The sequence below is a fragment of the Grus americana genome, chromosome 6 (assembly GCF_028858705.1).
Source record: "Grus americana isolate bGruAme1 chromosome 6, bGruAme1.mat, whole genome shotgun sequence".
Lineage (NCBI taxonomy): Eukaryota > Metazoa > Chordata > Aves > Gruiformes > Gruidae > Grus > Grus americana.
The window spans coordinates 18,297,098-18,312,486 of record NC_072857.1 but is presented as its reverse complement, the minus strand read 5'-3'; the positions used below and the strand labels follow the sequence as shown (position 1 = coordinate 18,312,486).

The window sequence follows — 15,389 nt, the reverse complement described above, 5'->3', positions numbered from 1 at the left end:
ACTTGCTGTCCCACCAGAGGTGGCCCAGGCTGGTGCCTGAGGGGCTCTGCTGACCCCTTGCTGGGCCAAGGCATCCCTTGCCCAGCATCTTCAGGGTGGGATGGCCCAGGACACAGGGATCGTCGCTTGGAGGGTGCTGTGCTGTCCCAGGCACAGCGATCTGCTGGATGTGGAGTCCAAGGGAGCTGCACAGAGGATGGGGAGGGCAGAGCCCCAGGGTCACCCCGTGCAGGGATCTGCTGCCAGAGCACGGCTGGCGGGAGCTGGAGCCAGCCCTGTGGCCAGGCTCAGGGCAGGACCAGGCAGACCACTGAAGGCTTTCTCCTTGGGGTCCAAGCTGCCTGCTCCTGCTAACCTGCATTTCTCCTTCTGTGGACCAGCAAACACCTCCTGCAAATTCACCTCGCTACCCTCTGTCAGCACCAGAGCCCGGGGCCCTTCCTGGGGGAGCCCCTCACCCAGCTGTCAGAGCAGGTGTGTGCCCTCGGCCTGTGAGTGCCCTCGGCCTGTGAGTGCCCTCGGCCTGTGAGTGCCCGCCCTGCTCTGCCAGTCTCTCCAGGATGGGATGCTCACACGTGGGGCTGCTCCCTTGAGCCCATCTCCCCTGCCCTCTCCCCCCAGCCTGCTCCCCCAGCCCCTAACCCCTTCCCCAGCTCCTCACCACTCCCTATCCCTCCCTGAATCCAGTGTCTGAGCATCCCTGGACCTGGGGCATGCCTTTCCCAGGAGAGCCCCCATTCCTGGGCACCCTGCGGGCTAGTGCTGCTGCAGATCTGCCTGTGGGGTCCTGTCTGTCCAGGGAGACTGATTTCCTCCAGCTCTGCTCCTGCCCTCTTATCTCTCCTCCCTGGGTTGCACACCTCAGTCCGTGGCCCCGGTAAGAGGGAGCAGTAGACCCCATCCTGCCTGGGCTGAGTGCTGGGCACACAGGGCAGCTGGACCCGATGCACGCAGGCAGGCAGCTGCGGGAAGCACCATCACGGCAGGGCCCAAAGGGTTAAGTTGTCATGTATTCAGGGCCACACGCTGGCCAGGAATTACACTTTTATCGGCACACGGTGCTGCCGCCGCTTGAATTGGGACTGGGAACTCTATTTCCGAGCTCACCCAAATTATTCTCCAAGAGATAAAGCACGGTGCAGAGCAGCGCCGGCGCTTCATTAACATTCCCCAGCCCATTCAGCTTTAAACGAAGATTGCCTGCCTCGGAAAATGATAAAATTGAACATGTGAAGCAGGGCATTATGTTCCATCAGCCGATATTATTTCCCATGCAGGGGCCGAGCGGAGACACAAACAGCTATTTATGCAGTGCCTGGCCAAGCCAGGGTGACTTGAGGAGGTGAGGAGATGGGGGGGGGCCACAGGGTGGGTGGCGAGTGCCCCCCTCCCGTCCCTGGGCACGAGAGGGGCTGCCTGCATGCTGCCAGGGCTGCTCTGCCCTCCTGGGGGCTCCTGGGCTTGTGCCCAGGGTGCAGGGCAGGTCTGGGGACCACAGACCTGCTCCACGCACTGGGTGAGGGAAGGGGCTCAGGGGCACATGGGGTCCCCGGGGCAGCGCTGGCCATCCCCTGCAAGGCTGGGGCATCTCTATCTGCCGCCCTGCCCCAGGGGATGTGTGTCCCCTGGTAGGGCTGAGCAAGCAGGGTGCTGGCCCTGTATGCGGGATGGGGTCCCACCTCCTGGGGCTGGGTGCTGGGCTGGCAGGCGCTGGGGAGCACTCGCAGCTGGGGAGCACATTCCTTCTTGAAGGCAGGCAGGGAGGGCTGAGCAGGCAGGAAGGGCTGAGCAGGCAGCGGAGGGTTGAGCAGGCAGGCCTCCGGGGCTGCGATTGGATTTTGCTTGGCCGTGCTGAGCCTATCGATCCAGCAGTAATTAAAGTCGCTCCAAAACCTGACTCATATTCAACCTTGGGAGGAAGGAGCTTCTCTGAGGAACACCCTCTGCTCCCCGTGCGCAGGCACAGCGTGGAGCTCAGCCCCGCTGGGGTGCTGCCAGCCCTGCCCAGCCCCCTGCCAGACTCTGTCCCCAAGGGGCACCCTGCTCTGGGACTGCCTGGGGCCCAGGGCAGCAGCCCCCCATCAGGCAGTGTCCCCGCTGGTGTCCCCAGTGACCCTGATGAGGTTCAGTCCTTGGGGTGGGGTCTGTGCCGCCTGGACCCTATAGCCCAGGATGAACGCAGGCTATTTTCTCACCATGTGCCTCAGACACGTCCCTGGGATGTGGGGGTGCTCACTCATGTCCCTCACTTGTCACTGCCTGGGCCCCGTGCAGGACTGGCACCGGGAGAGGAGCCTGTTGAACCCACGGCTGTCCCCGAGAGGCACCGGGGCGCAGGGGGGACCCACTGCTGTGTGCCCACGGGGTGCAAAACCCCTTCTCCAGGTCAGAGGCAGCTGGGGAGATGTGAAGGCAGGTGAAGGGCCTGCGCGCCTCTGTGTGCGTGCAAGGGCTTGCACGCCCAGCCCTGCTGCCAGCCCCACTGCTATTCCCGGTATTCGCAGCAGGTCGGGACAGGCACAGAGGAGGGGGAGCTGCCGTTCACCGCCCCCCCACTCCCCCCCCCCCCCGCAACATCGCCCGGAGCCCCCCGCGGGAACGCAGGGCCACCAGGACCTGGGGGCTGCGGCAGGGAAGGGGCTCGGGGCTGCGCGCTGCGCCGGGGAGCCCCTGGGCAGGGGACCCCGGGGGACACAGCACCCTCGCAGCGCCGGGCAGCGGCTGGGCTTTGAGGCGGGGAGGTGGCTCCATCTGCAGGACACAGCCCCGGCCGGGAGCCCCGGTGCTGGGGGTCCCCGCCGCCCCAGGCAGCCGGCGGCTCCCCGCCGCCCCCGCCCGCCGCCAGCCGCTTTGCGTGCGGGGCACAGCGGTGGGGGACAGCGGACAAGGACACCGGCTCCTCTGGCTCCTCCGGCTCCCACCCACGCTGCTCCCGGGAAGCGGAGCTGGGGGAAGCGGTGCCGGCAGCCAGCCCCCTCTCCCGCACCTCTTCACCCCCCCAGCTGTACCCCGCGCCCGGTCCTCCCGCCCGACGCCCCTGCACCCCCAGAGCACCCCGCACCCACTGCGCCTGCCCCCCCTCAACTGCTCTCATCAGGTACCCCGGGTGCCTGAGCACCCTACCCCCAAAGGCGACCCCCACCCAGCATCCTCATCCTGCCCCGGGCTCCTGCACTGCACCGCTGCAGCCAGCACCGCCGCCCCGTACCCCGGGGCACCCCACGCCCTCCCGGGAGGGCTTCCCCGCGCCGGGAGCCGGCGGGGCGGCGGGTCGGGCCCCGGTGGTGGCGGGAGGCGGAGGCGGAGCCGGGACGGGCTCCACCCCGGCCCCCGGCCCACATAGGCCAGCCGAGAGGGCCCCTCGCCCCCGGAACCTGCGCCGTCTCGGGGGCGCACGGCGGACCCCGGCGGTCCGTGGAGAGCGTGGGGCAGGAGCTGTGGGGGAACCCCCAGGTAGGGGTGGGAAGGGAGGGCCGTGCTGCCTGGCTGCGGGGGGTCCCGTCCCAGGGCGGCGGGATGCTGCGGCAGCGCTGCGGGCGGCTCCTGGCCCGGCTGGAGCGGGCGCTGCAGCTGCTGGAGCTCGGCGGCAGCGTGGAGGAAGGTGGGTGCATGCAGCCCCTCGGCCCGGGGCTCCCCGGGACCCCCGGCTCTGCTGCCAGTGGGGGCTGGGGGAGCTGGGAGCCGGCCCCCCCATCCCGGCTGGCTGCCCTTTTGTGTTATCCCCAGACTACATCCAGATTGCTCAGTGCTTCGAGGCGACGCGCCAGAGATGCTGCCGCCTGGAGCAGGATGGGCGGCAGGCCCGGGAGCAACTGGCCCGTGTGGAGGCTGAGCGGGCAGCGCTGGAGGTGAAGCTCAAGCACGCCCGCAACCAGGTGGAGGTGGAGATGAAGAAGCGGCACCGGGCGGAGGCTGAGTTGGAAAAGCAGGTTGGGGGGCTGGCTGCAGGGGTACCCTGCAGGGCTGGCTGTGGGGACCCCAGCCTGCTCACTGCCGCCCTGTTTTGTTTGCAGGAGCGCAAACTTCAGCTGGTGTTGGAGTCCCTGATGCGGGAGCCATGGGGCAGTGGGGTGCTGAGTGGGGAGCAGTGCTCTGTCCTCAGTGCCCTAGCTGGCCGGCGCTTTGGGGCAGCCCTGGTGCCAGGCAGGAGGTGAGCAGGGCTGGGGGCCCTTGCCCCAGCGCCCCAGGCAGCCCTGGGCTTGGCTGTGCCCCTCTCCCCCTCACCTCTGCTGGGCTTGAGGGGCTGGGTGGGCACAGGGACACTCAGGCTCTGCAGAGGTGTCAGCTCTGGGCTCCCAGGAATGGCTGTACAAGTAGGTGCTGGCTGGGGCGGGGGGGGTGTGTGCCCAGGCTGGGCTGACCCCCAACTCACTCTGTAGGCCATCTGCAGTGGACGAGTCATGCCAGTCCCTCCTGTCCCACTCGGACATCAGCTACGACCGCACCGAGGACGATGTGGTAAGGAGTGACCTGCTGTGAGTCCCAGGATTCACCTCCCCAGCAGGGAGGGGGTGGTTTTGCCCCACTCCCACAGTGGGGCAGCCACTTTGCGTAGGAGTGGTTAGGGGCAGGCTGCCCTGGGCTGCCATTGGAGTTGGAGCATGAATGCTGGGGGTGCCCCTGGTGCCATGCAGCCCTGCCAGTCTCCCCGTTGCCTTTCAGGATGTTGATATGACGGTGGTGCGGACCCTGAAGCGCAAAGCGCAGGAGAGGCAGGTACGAGGGAAATGCAGGGATGCAGCAGTCTGTGGGGGCTGGTGCTGAGGTGTGGCCTGCACCCCTGCATGGGTGAGGATCTCCTGGGTCTGATCTGCTCTCCTGCACCGTGCCCCTGGGACCCTCTGCCCACACAGGTCTGCAGCCCAGGCTGGGGTGCCGGCCGTGGGCCACTCAGGGTCAGGGCACCCAGGTGCTTCTCCATCCCAGCACAGGAGGCTGCAAGGAGCCTGGCAGGGGGATTAATTTATTGATGCTGGGCTGGGAGCGTTGTGTCTCAGCAAGCCTCCTGCAATCAATAGAAACTCCATTACCCTCCACGGTGGCCCAGCCGGGCTCCTCAATAATTCATCCCCACGTGTGGGTATCCCGCACCCTGCTCCGCTCACAGCTCTGCATTGCAGGCCTGGCCTGGCTCCTTCAGCCCTGGGGATGGCTCCGACCAAGGTGGGGGGCCTGGGTCCCCATGGTGCCTGGTGTGGGGCAGGCAATGCCCGGGGACAGGGGGTGAGACCAAGATTTTTAGTGGGGCTGAGACCACTTGGCTTGGGTGCTTGGGGGGAGGGGGGGCAGAATCAGGGAGGGAGTCCCTGCCTACCCTTCACCCCATCTGCTCTGTCCCCAGCGTGTGTCCCTGGTCCCTCAGATCGGCCCTGTGGTGGTGGCGAAGCGGCACCGGTCTTCTGTGGCACCCCACAACACTGTGAGTAGGGACCCCAGTGTGCTGTGGGCAGGGATAGGGTGTGTGGGCTGCCCCGGTGCCAGAAGGCAACACTGAAACCTTCAGTCCTGCAGGCCTGTGGGTGCTCAGCTGTCCCCTCTGGGTGCCTATGCCCTGCAGCCTATATCCCCCTGGTCCTAGTGGGGACAGCATCCCTGGCTGTGCTGGACCAGTGCCCTGCAGCCTGTATCCCCCAGTACCCATGGTGACAGCATCCCAGGCTGTGCAGGACCGCAGGGATGGGGAGCAGGTGGAGCAGAGCTCATGGGGAGATGTTGGAGCACCATGGGGCTGCAGCCAGGCACATTCTCACTGCCCCCATCTCGGCAGGTGAGTGTCCCCCCGGTGCCCCCTCCTGCTGAGGTCCCAGGCCCTGCCGGCAGCCTCCTGCCCACTGCTCTGGTGCCACGCCGCCGCTCTCGCCAGGGACACTGTGTCTCCACGCGTGCAGGTCATGGGAGGGACTGGGAAGGGGGCTCATGGGTGTTGTGGGAGCAGCCTCGGGGTCCTGCCATCACAGGGGAGGGAGGGGATCTTCTGGGGGATGCTTGTCCCCATAGCGGGGTACTGGCGTCCTCCAGATGCACCAAATGCCACTGTCCCAGAGCAGCTGGGATGGTGCAGGGGCTCTCTGGGAAGTGGGAAGCTTCCCCACATCCCAGCTGGAGCTGGGGTTATTTGCCTTTCGGGGACCCTTCCACTGCCTCCTCTCTCTGCAGAGCTGACCACGGTGTGGGGCACCAGCGAGGATCCAGGCTGCCATGCCCCGGGGCAGGAGAGCCACACCAAGGGCAGCTCTGCAGGGCAGCCAGCACCAGCCCCGTTCCCCTCGCCTCCACAGGGCCTCCCACCACTCCAGCACCAGTTCACCTCCAAAACGGTGTGTGCCCCAGCCTCTCTCCCTCCTCTTGGCCACTATGGAGAAGGGAGCTGGATGGAGCAAGCGGGTCTGGAGGGGGCAAAGCTCTCTTCCATCCCCCCCCCACCCCAGCTCTGCCTGCGCAGGGGATGGATGGAGGTGGTGGGGGTTGGTCTAGGGGGGAATGGAGGTGTGGTACTGGGTACATGTAAGAAGGGGAGCCCTGACTCTGCTCCCCCTTACCAGGTGATCCGCCCTGAGCCATGCAGTGTCTGCGGCTCGCGCATCCGTTTCGGGAAGGCTGCTATCAAGTGCCGCCAGTGCCAGCTGCTGCTGCACCCCAAGTGCCGGGAGCAGTGCCCCAGCCCCTGTGCACCCCGGCCTCGCCACCACGCCTGGCCCCGTGAGGTGAGTGGGGCGCACAGCCGTGCTTGGGGGCTGCTCCACATCCCCGTGGGGCTGCCAGGCTGTCGGCCCTGGGATTATGGGGCTCTGCCCGCCCCGGCTGTAGAGCCAGCACAGAGCAGGTCAGTGTTGTCCTCCCCAGGGCGTGCTGGCTGACTTCACCCCCCCCACGCCACCCCTGGTACCCGCACTGGTGGTGCAGTGTGTGACTGAGGTGGAGACGCGAGGCTTGACAGAGGTAGGGGCCGGGGTGGTGGGGGTGGCAATGCTGCGGTCCCTGTGGGGCTGAGCCCTCTCCCTGCGCCCCAGACAGGGCTGTACCGGGTGCCAGGCACGGAGCAGCTGGTGCGGGAGTGGAAGCGGAGGCTGCTGCGGGCTGGAGGTGCGCTGCCCGCCCTTGGCAGCGTGGCTGACATCCATGTGGTGTGTGGTGTGCTCAAGGACTTTCTGCGGGGGCTCAAGGAGCCGCTGGTCACCTTCAGCCTTCACCCTGCCTTCCTGCAGGCTGCCGGTGAGCGGGGGTCCTGAAGTGGGGGGGAAAGGGCTGCTCCTCCCCTAACACCGCTCCCCGGTGCCACCACAGACATCCCGGATGATGACGCCTGCAGCACGGCCCTGCGCCATGTGGTGAGCAAGCTGCCCCCAGCCAACAGGGACACCCTGGCCTTCCTCATGCTGCACCTACTTAGGTGAGGGCCTCATCCCAGTATGGCTCCTGTGGGTCTGTCCCCATCTCCTGGCTCTCTGCCCCCCATGCTCCATGCCCCAGAGTGGGGAAGCTGGGCTGAGGATGAGGGGCCCCTTGGCTGGGCAGCACACTCACACTGTCCGTCCCCCCCGCGCAGGGTGTCGCACAGCCCCGACTGCAAGATGGATGTGCTCAACCTGTCCCGTGTGTTTGGTCCCACGCTGGTGGGACATGGCTCAGCCAACCCCACACCCCTTGCCATCATGGAGGACACACCACGGCAGTGCAAGGTGAGGGGATACCTGAGGCACAGGGTGTACCCTGGGCGCTGCCAGCATCCCCATCTTCTATCCCTCCCTACCCAGGTGGTGGCTCGGCTCCTCTCGCTGCCACCTGACTTCTGGAGAGGCTTTGTGGGGAAGGACCAGAACCTGGTGCCAACGCCAGCTCTGGGAGGTGAACATGGTGAGGCGCAGGAGTCCCGACCCCCTCCCTGCCCTTGCTCTGTGGCTGCTGAAGGGTCCTGGGTGCCTGCAGCTGGGCTGGAGTGTGATAGCTGTCCCCCCCATCTGTCCTGCAGAGCCGTTCTTCCACCCCATCACCTCCCCGGAGCCCAAGCCAGGCCAGCTGAGCCCAGCTGGCACCTGCTGCCTCCCCAGCACCCTGCGGAGCTGCGTGGGCACGGCTGCCCGGCCCCTGTGAGTGCTGCTGGGGGTGGGGAGGCCCAAGGGAGCTTACTTTGCACCCCTGACTCATCTCTCCCCATGCAGGCAGGGGCCAGCCCCGAGGAAGGTGGGACGGTTCTTCCCTTCTCCTGTGTAGCAGACAGCAGTGGCTCCCAGGGGGCACGGAGCTAGCACAGGAGGAGCGAAGCCTGCGGGACCAGGCAGCTGCCTGTGGGCTGGTGGTGCCCAGCTCCAAGCCCTGCTCTGCTTCCCCAGGGATCGGGATCCCAGGGCTGGCTCTGCCCAGCCACGGTGGCGGGGATGCTGCCCCAGCACTGTACTTAGGACCTGGTTTGTATTAAATGTTTGCAGCAAAACAAGCCTGGCTGTGACTGCTGTCTGTCCCTCCTTGCAGCTGCCAGGGTTTGGGGCTCACTGGCATGATGGAACCTGGCTGGGCAGCAAGGGTGAGCAGTGCTCCCCAAAACTCCTGCTTTTACTGGGTGGGAGGGCAGGCAGAGCCTCCTCCTGCCCTGGCTGAACCCCTCCTCTCCCTGCCCTGGAGCCCAGGATGTGGGAGGCCCCTTCTTGAGCCCAGATGTTGGCCTCAAGTAATCAGAGCTGCTGCTGCTCAGGGCAGGACAATCTTAAAGCGTTTCCAGACTTCCTGGCACCTCAGTGGAGGCCCCTTTAACTCCTTCCTCCCCTCCAGCCCCGGCACTGGAGCTGCAAAGCCCAAGCAGGGCTGGGATGCAACGTGCTCTCCTCCCCAAGAAGGGGAAGCTGGATGAGGCTGTAAAGGGGCAAGGGCCCAGGAAGGACTTGTCCCCCAGATCACTCTGCACAAGGGACAGCCACTCCAGGGGGAGCTTAAAGAAAAAGGGCATTACACAACGGGGCTAACTGCCCTAGGGCCACATCCAGCAGCTGAACAACCTTTGTCACTACTAAAAGCCAGGCCAGATGTAGGACACAGGAGAAAATTCATGTACAATCCTAAAAGTAAGTACTTTGGCTCAGTTTCCCCCAGTGCAGGGGTGTTCACCAGCAGGCAAGGAAATTAGCACATCCAAGGCAGAGGCAAAACTGAAGGAGTTTAATGTGCTTAAAGCCAGGGAACAGCTAATCCCCCACCCAGGACTACGGGAGAACTGGCACGGGAAGGCACAGGGCTGGGAGCAAGGATTTACTGCAAATCCATCGAGCTGGGGTGGTACTGGATGGATGGAGAATCCCTAAAGCAGTGCCTCACTGAAGGCAAGGGGTGTGATGGGGCCCTTGGTGGAGCACAGGGCTTTAGCACAGAACTCCAAAACCAAAGACAGGGAGCTAAGTAGACAAAGGGCAGTGTTGGTTACCGCAGACAGACTGTGCCAGGACCAGCAGGGAGCTGCCTTCAATAAAAACAGGGTTTTTTGAGACAGAGCAAGGCAGTAGGTCTCTGCCACCTGCCCACGTGTAAGTTGATTGCTCTGGTGCCCTGTGGACATGGCTGGTGCAAGGGGAGACATGCAGCAAGCCCCCCAAGCTATGCCCATGCTGGTGCAGAGGCTGTTGGCCCACCGGGGTGGCAGGGGCCTGCTGCCATCCCCCTGAGCCCTGCCTAGGCAGCCTGCACAGGCGTCAGCCTGACAGGAGCAGGCTCGGCAGGGCTGGCAGCTCTCCTGGCTCATATCGAGCCTTGGGGAGTGGAGGAGGTGCTGGGGGAGGGGGTGCTCTTGGCAGCTCCCTCCAGGGCCAGCAGTGTGCCTGTCCAACCCAGGCTTTGCATGCCAGTGCCTTAGGCCAGCCTGGTGCTGCTGTTTTCCCAGCTCAGGCTGTTGCAACCACGCTGCTGAAATCAGGATCCTCACAGCCAGCTCCTGCAGGGTGAGCTGCCTACGCAGGACAGGCACATTCAAAGCTCCCCAGACTCTGAGAGGGGCCAAGACCTTCCAGGGAGCTGCAGACAGCAACCGCTGCAGGGAGAGCCTGGTGAGGGATGACAAGACTGTGCTGGTAGTACCCTTGGGTGGAGAAATGTCCACAGCTCAGGACCCGAGACGCTGCAGGCAGCAAGTGCTCCTTCAACAGCCTCAGCCCAGGACTCTCTGCAGAGGCATGCAGCCTGGTGCCAGGGCCACGTGCTGTCCCTGAAGCCTTCACCCTGCCCCAGGGCTGGTCCCTGGGCTGCAAGAGAAGCAGCACACAAAGCTGATGCTCACCGGCTTTAATGTCTGTCTGGAGTAGGAATCAGGCACTTGCAGGGCTCCTGACCTGCACCTACCCCTCTGGGGGTGCTGGGAACCTCCCAGGAGGTAAAGTCCCAGCACAGGCTCTTACTGTGGGGCACACCAGGGAGTGGGGGGCTGGCACTGGGCCCCCCCAACCCAGCACACAGCTGACTCACAGGATAATCTGGTTCTTGTAGCTGCGGCTCAGCTCCTTGTGAGGAAGGACAATGGAGTTAAGAATAACGACCTCGGCAGGGATGGTGACACTGCAGCCTGCAGGGAGAACGCGAGGGGGTTAGCAAGAGGGGAGAGGCTCTGCCCCACTGCATGGGGCTGGGGGGGCTGGGTGCGGGTGGGATGTACCTAGGATTGTGATGGATGGTGTGAGGCGTCCGTCCCGGAAGAGGGTCTCGCTGTCAATCTTGGCATAGGGATCGTTGGGGTTGGGGTCACTGGGCGTTCCTTCAACCCGGGCCCAGCGCCCAATGGTGCTGTCCCAGCCCACAATGGTATTGAGAACACAGGTGTGGTCCTGGGGTGAAGCAGAAAAGGGGATGAAGGGCGCTGCTGCCTCCCTGCAAGGGGTAGGGGCTGACACCCACACCCTGGGGCAAACCCTACTTACGTGGAGCGAGGCGCCATGCAGGACAATGGACTCACGCACGCGCACACCAGCTCCCACTGCCACCCCCTCCCCAATGGAGACGTTGGGGCCCAGCTGTGAGGACAGAGGGAGGTGATGAGATTGAGGACAACAACGCCCCCCCCCCAAGCATCACCCTGCTGCAGGGCCCCCCAGGCGTGCACTCACCACCGCAGTGCTATCAATGGAGGCCGTTGGGTGGATGTACACGTTCCCTGCAACACAAGGCAGCTGCGTCAGGGGAGGCAGCTCGCAGGACCACCTGCCTCTCAGAGCAGGGGAGGTCCTGCCTGCAGGTCCCACTGCCTCCCCAGGCAGCCCCCAAGGCAGCAGAGGGTGTTGGAGGGGTACCTCGGATGACTGGGCCTCCAGGCTTGTTCTGGGCCAGCCTCTCTGGGTGGCTTTTGCTATACTGGTTCAGGTAAAGGCGGCTAGCATAGATAGCAGAGCTGGGGGAGGAAAAACAAATGATTATTACCTCTCTGGCACTATCAGGACAGAGGAGGGTCTGAATTCAGCAATCCCCGCCCGGCTCCAAGGCCCTGATCGGGTACCCTCCTCTCCCAGCTCTGGTATGGACTGCCCGATGCTCCTGCTGTGCCAGCTCTAGCCCCAGCCCTTACCCAGCTGATTTGATCTGGCTCCAGAAGCCATCGGTTTTGTAGACGTAGAGTTTGCCGCTCCCAGCCAACGCCGTGAAAACATCCTGCTCTAGCCGGATCACTTCTGCACGCTGCCAGCCGTTGGAGCTCTCCTCTCTGCAAGTGAGATGCCCATTAGAGACCCACCCCAGTCACAGTCTCAGCCAGTGACCCCAGCAGCTACCCTCCCTAAATCTGGGGGCTCCAGTGACCCTGGACTCCTTCCTAGCCATGTGTTTCTCCCCAAAGGTGGGGACAGCCCCAGGTGTCAGGCTGAGCCCCAGAGCAGCAGAGGGAGGGGGCTCTGCCAGCTGAAACAAGCTCTCAGCCAGAAGGTGATGGTGCAAGAGCCCCACCCAGTCCAGGCAGGTGTACCCGACGGATCCTGCCCCTGCTCCAGAGCCCTGCACGGCTGGGTTTTCGCTTGGGTGGTGGCAGAGATGCCAGGTGACAGTCTGGCTGGTGTACAGAGCTGGAGGCGGGAGCAGGTGAAAGGCTTGCTCAGCCCCTTGTCCGGAGCTGGATGAGGATGGGGTGGGAAGAGAGGATGTGAGAGAGGGAGTCTCAAGCTGGCCAGAAGGGGAGCAGAGGGAGCAAAGCCTTGCAGAGCGGCATAGAGCAAGGAGGAAAGCATGCGTTATTGCTAAGGACGATCCAGCCCAGAGAGCAGCCAGTGCAGACACAGAGGGAGACTTACCCAAGGTAAGGACAGCTGGTGCAGGACCAGGAAACAAGTGAGTGATGGCAGAGGAGGAGAGAAGATAGACAAAGAATGGAGGATGAGCGTGCTGCTGCAGCCCCAGGAAGCAGTAGGGTGGGAGGGACACGGGGCAGAGAGGAGCACTCACAGCGTTAGCTCCTGCTGGTTCCTCTGGAAGACCTCGCCAATGTGCTGGAAGATGGCAGGTGTGAACAGGTAGATGCCACAGTTAATGATCTCACTGACAAACGTGCTGGGCTTCTCCACGTAGTGCTGGACCTGGAGGGGAGGGAAGAGACATGAGTCTCAGGGGGCAGCCCCCGTGCCTGGCATCACACCAGCTCTGGCACACCAGGAACACATGCCCACGGGGACAGCGCAGCACCCACTGCCCAGGCTGTGCGTGGCTCCCTGAGGCCCTCCAGTACCTCCTGCGTGTCCGTGTTTGCCACAATACAGCCGTAATTCAGCGCCTGCGTCCTGTTGGCCTGCGGAGCAAGGACACGTCAACAGTGGTGGAGTAGTGGGCATGCAGACGCAGAGCAGATGAGACCTGGAGCTCACACCCAGGGACCCATCTACTGCAGGAGCCACTAGCTTCTAGACAAGCCCACAGCAGAGAACCGCTGCTCCTCTGCTCCCCAGCACTGCCACTCACTGTGGTACCCAGAATGACAAAGCTGTGCGCATCCCCGTGTTGCTGCCGGAACTCCAGCATCTCCTGCAAGGGGAACTCTGAGCACACGTCCGCGTTGAGGACAAAGAAGGCCTCAGCACCACCCGACAGGATCTGGTCTCGGAAGTGATAGATGCCACCACCCGTGCCCAGCGCCGCGTACTCCTGGAGATACCTGCGAGCCAAGCAGGGAAAAGTGAGGGCTTAGGGAAGTGGGGGTCAGGTGGCACAGCCCAGCAGCAAGGCAGGGAAGGGCTGGATGGACATAATCCTGCCATGCAACGACTGGGCTCACGTGGACCTTGGCCACGGGAAGGAGGCAGCGGCAGCTTGGACCTGTGCTGGAGAGGCAGCTTTGGAGCAGGAACCCGCCGGGGCAGAGCCCAGGACAAGGGAGATTTGGCAGAACTAACAAGGGAGGCCAGCTGTGCCCACCCACACCGGGCCGCTGCCCACTTGCCCAATGTCCGGGCGCTGGCTGGGGGCTGCCATCCCGGGGGAGGCGGGTGAGGGGCCGAGCCGGGCTGTGCCGCCATGGGTACCCCGGGGGCGGGAGGGCTCCTGCCCACCTGATGGGGATCTTGAACTCCTGCTGTGCTGACACCAGGAAGCGGCTGAGGGCCTCGTGGGGCTGGTAGAAGCCCATCAGCAGGATCTCCTTCATGCCGGGCACCTGGGGGGGCGGGGGCAGAGTGGGGAGGGCAGCTCCGGTCCCGGCACCCCAGCCCCAGCCCTGGTGTCCCCGCCCCGTACCTTGGCGCAGGCCTCGATGTGGTGCTGCACCATGGGCACACCGGCCACGGGGAAGAGCGGCTTGGGCACCTCGAAGGACAGCGGCCGGAACCGGGTCCCTGCGGAGCAGAGGCGGATCGGCGGGGCCCCGAGCCGGCAGGACGCCCCGCGGGCCCGGCGCACTTACCCTTCTGCGGGCCCCCGATGAGGATCACCGCCTTCAACGGCATCTCCGCTCCGCTCCGGCAGCCCCGGCCCGGCCCGACCCCACCGCCGCTCCCGCCTCCCCCGGCCCGCCCGCCGCTTCCGCACACGTGGCTGTGACACGTCAGCGCGCATGGCCCCGGCCCCCGCCTTGCGTCACTGCGCTGGGCGGTGCTGCCGAGGACGCCCCGCCGACCGCCAGGGGGCGCCGCGGCGGTGGGAGGAGGGAGCTGCGCCTGCGCGTGCCCGCCCGGGTGTGCAAGGGGTGGGCCGTGGGCGTGGAAGGGAACGCTGCGCGTGTGCAAGGGGGCGGCTTTGTGCGTGGGCAGGCGAGCGGCTGTGCACGTGTGCAGCAGCAGCTGCGCGCGTGCCGTGCGCGTGCCAGGGAGCAGCAGTGCGTGTGCAAGGGACTGGCTTTACACGTGCAGGTGCAAGGGAGCAGCTGCGCGCTCGTGGCAGGCGTGCAGAGGAGCAGCTGCATGCGTGTGTGATTGCCTGTGCGTGTGCGCAAGGGAGCAGCTGTGTACGCGGGCGCACGTATGGGGGTGTCAGTGCGAGCGTACAAGACAGCCGCCATGTACGTGTGTGTGCCCTGGTGAGTGCAAGCACGAGCGTGCCAGAGAGGCAGTGTGCGTTGGTGTGCAGGGTGGGGACACTGCCGACTGTCGTACGTGCTTGGGCACAGGGATGTGTGAGAGGCTGCACGGTGCTGTGGGCCTGTGTGCGTGCACGGGTGGGTGAGCACGCGTATGCGTGTGTGTCAGGCTCAGAGTGCGGCAGTCCGTAGGCACAAGCCCTTACCTGTGTGCCCGCGCCCACAAATGCAGACATGTATGCGTGACGGGCGCGGGGGACACACGAGTGGGTGTGCGTGTGCACCGAGGGGCCGGTGGGTGCCGCCGGGGCGGGGGGTGTCAGGCCGGGCTGTAACCGGAGCAGCCGGCGCGGCCGGCCCGGCCTCATATGGGCAGCGGGTATTTATAGCCGGGCGGCGGGTCCCTGCGGCGGGGCGCCCCTCACCTGCACCCGCCGTGCCCGCAGCAGGAGCCCGGGTCTGGCTGTGCCGCCGCCGGGCCCTCCGGCACCCGGTATTTTCGCTCCATGACGCGAGCGCCCCGTGAGCCGGCACACCCCCCCGCCCCGCACCCGCCAACCCTTCCATGCCTGCCCCGGCGCTTCGCTGCTTTCCTGGCTCCTTCCCCAAGTTTCTGACACCCTTCCCAGCCCGGCCCCACCTGGAAGCCTTCCTGGCTTTGCGTCCCCCTCCCGAGGTGCCGGGGGCTGCTCTGCCCACGCACCCCCGTCCCCTCCCAGCGAGGCAGGAGACCGGACCGGCTGCTCAGGATCTTTATTGCTGCTCTGGCACGTTGCTTGCTCCAAACCACAGGGACTTTGGCAGCTCCGGAGCCCGGCAGAGAGGAGGGGACAGGGACGGGGATGGGGCAGATGCCTTCTCCCCAAAGTCAATAAATAAAGCTCTATCGCTACAGCAGCATCTGGAAGGTGGGTGCCCAACCGCTGCCCCT

General features: G+C 65.2%; 2 protein-coding genes across 3 annotated transcripts; one reads left to right on the top strand and one right to left on the bottom strand.

The window, feature by feature from the left end:
• The first annotated feature begins 3,516 nt into the window (after nucleotides 1–3,516).
• Nucleotides 3,517–8,247, top strand: LOC129208115 (rac GTPase-activating protein 1-like). Its single transcript, XM_054830327.1, has 16 exons — nucleotides 3,517–3,601; nucleotides 3,727–3,929; nucleotides 4,014–4,150; nucleotides 4,380–4,458; nucleotides 4,663–4,716; nucleotides 5,342–5,419; nucleotides 5,768–5,888; nucleotides 6,157–6,317; nucleotides 6,543–6,704; nucleotides 6,844–6,939; nucleotides 7,011–7,212; nucleotides 7,285–7,390; nucleotides 7,547–7,679; nucleotides 7,755–7,854; nucleotides 7,970–8,087; nucleotides 8,160–8,247. Exons 1-16 carry the CDS (start codon nucleotides 3,517–3,519, stop codon nucleotides 8,209–8,211), a joined length of 1,887 nt encoding a protein of 628 aa, XP_054686302.1. The 3' UTR covers nucleotides 8,212–8,247.
• Nucleotides 8,248–9,129: 882 nt separating this feature from the next.
• GMPPA (GDP-mannose pyrophosphorylase A) lies at nucleotides 9,130–13,981 on the bottom strand. 2 transcript variants are annotated; one of them, XM_054830620.1, is made up of 13 exons: nucleotides 13,847–13,980; nucleotides 13,681–13,778; nucleotides 13,497–13,600; nucleotides 12,910–13,102; nucleotides 12,680–12,739; nucleotides 12,400–12,530; nucleotides 11,534–11,668; nucleotides 11,262–11,359; nucleotides 11,079–11,125; nucleotides 10,893–10,985; nucleotides 10,631–10,799; nucleotides 10,444–10,540; nucleotides 9,130–10,223 (listed from the first exon to the last, which is right to left on the bottom strand). In XM_054830620.1, the coding sequence occupies exons 1-13, from the start codon at nucleotides 13,887–13,889 to the stop codon at nucleotides 10,196–10,198; spliced, it is 1,296 nt and encodes a 431-aa protein (XP_054686595.1). In that variant the 5' UTR covers nucleotides 13,890–13,980; the 3' UTR covers nucleotides 9,130–10,195. The 2 variants fall into 2 exon arrangements, with proteins under 2 accessions (XP_054686595.1, XP_054686596.1); XM_054830621.1 differs by having other exon boundaries at nucleotides 9,130–10,540; nucleotides 13,847–13,981.
• Between the last annotated feature and the right edge of the window lie 1,408 nt (nucleotides 13,982–15,389).

Coding starts and splice junctions, on each gene's coding strand:
- LOC129208115 (XM_054830327.1), top strand. CDS start 3,517: ATGCTGCGGCAGCGCTGCGGGCGGCTCCTGGCCCGGCTGGAGCGGGCG. Junction 4,151..4,379: donor GCCCTGGTGCCAGGCAGGAG/GTGAGCAGGGCT, acceptor CTCACTCTGTAG/GCCATCTGCAGTGGACGAGT. Junction 5,889..6,156: donor CTGTGTCTCCACGCGTGCAG/GTCATGGGAGGG, acceptor CTCTCTCTGCAG/AGCTGACCACGGTGTGGGGC.
- GMPPA (XM_054830620.1), bottom strand. CDS start 13,889: ATGCCGTTGAAGGCGGTGATCCTCATCGGGGGCCCGCAGAAGG. Junction 13,601..13,680: donor ACATCGAGGCCTGCGCCAAG/GTACGGGGCGGG, acceptor CCGCCCCCCCAG/GTGCCCGGCATGAAGGAGAT. Junction 13,103..13,496: donor GAGTTCAAGATCCCCATCAG/GTGGGCAGGAGC, acceptor CTTGGCTCGCAG/GTATCTCCAGGAGTACGCGG.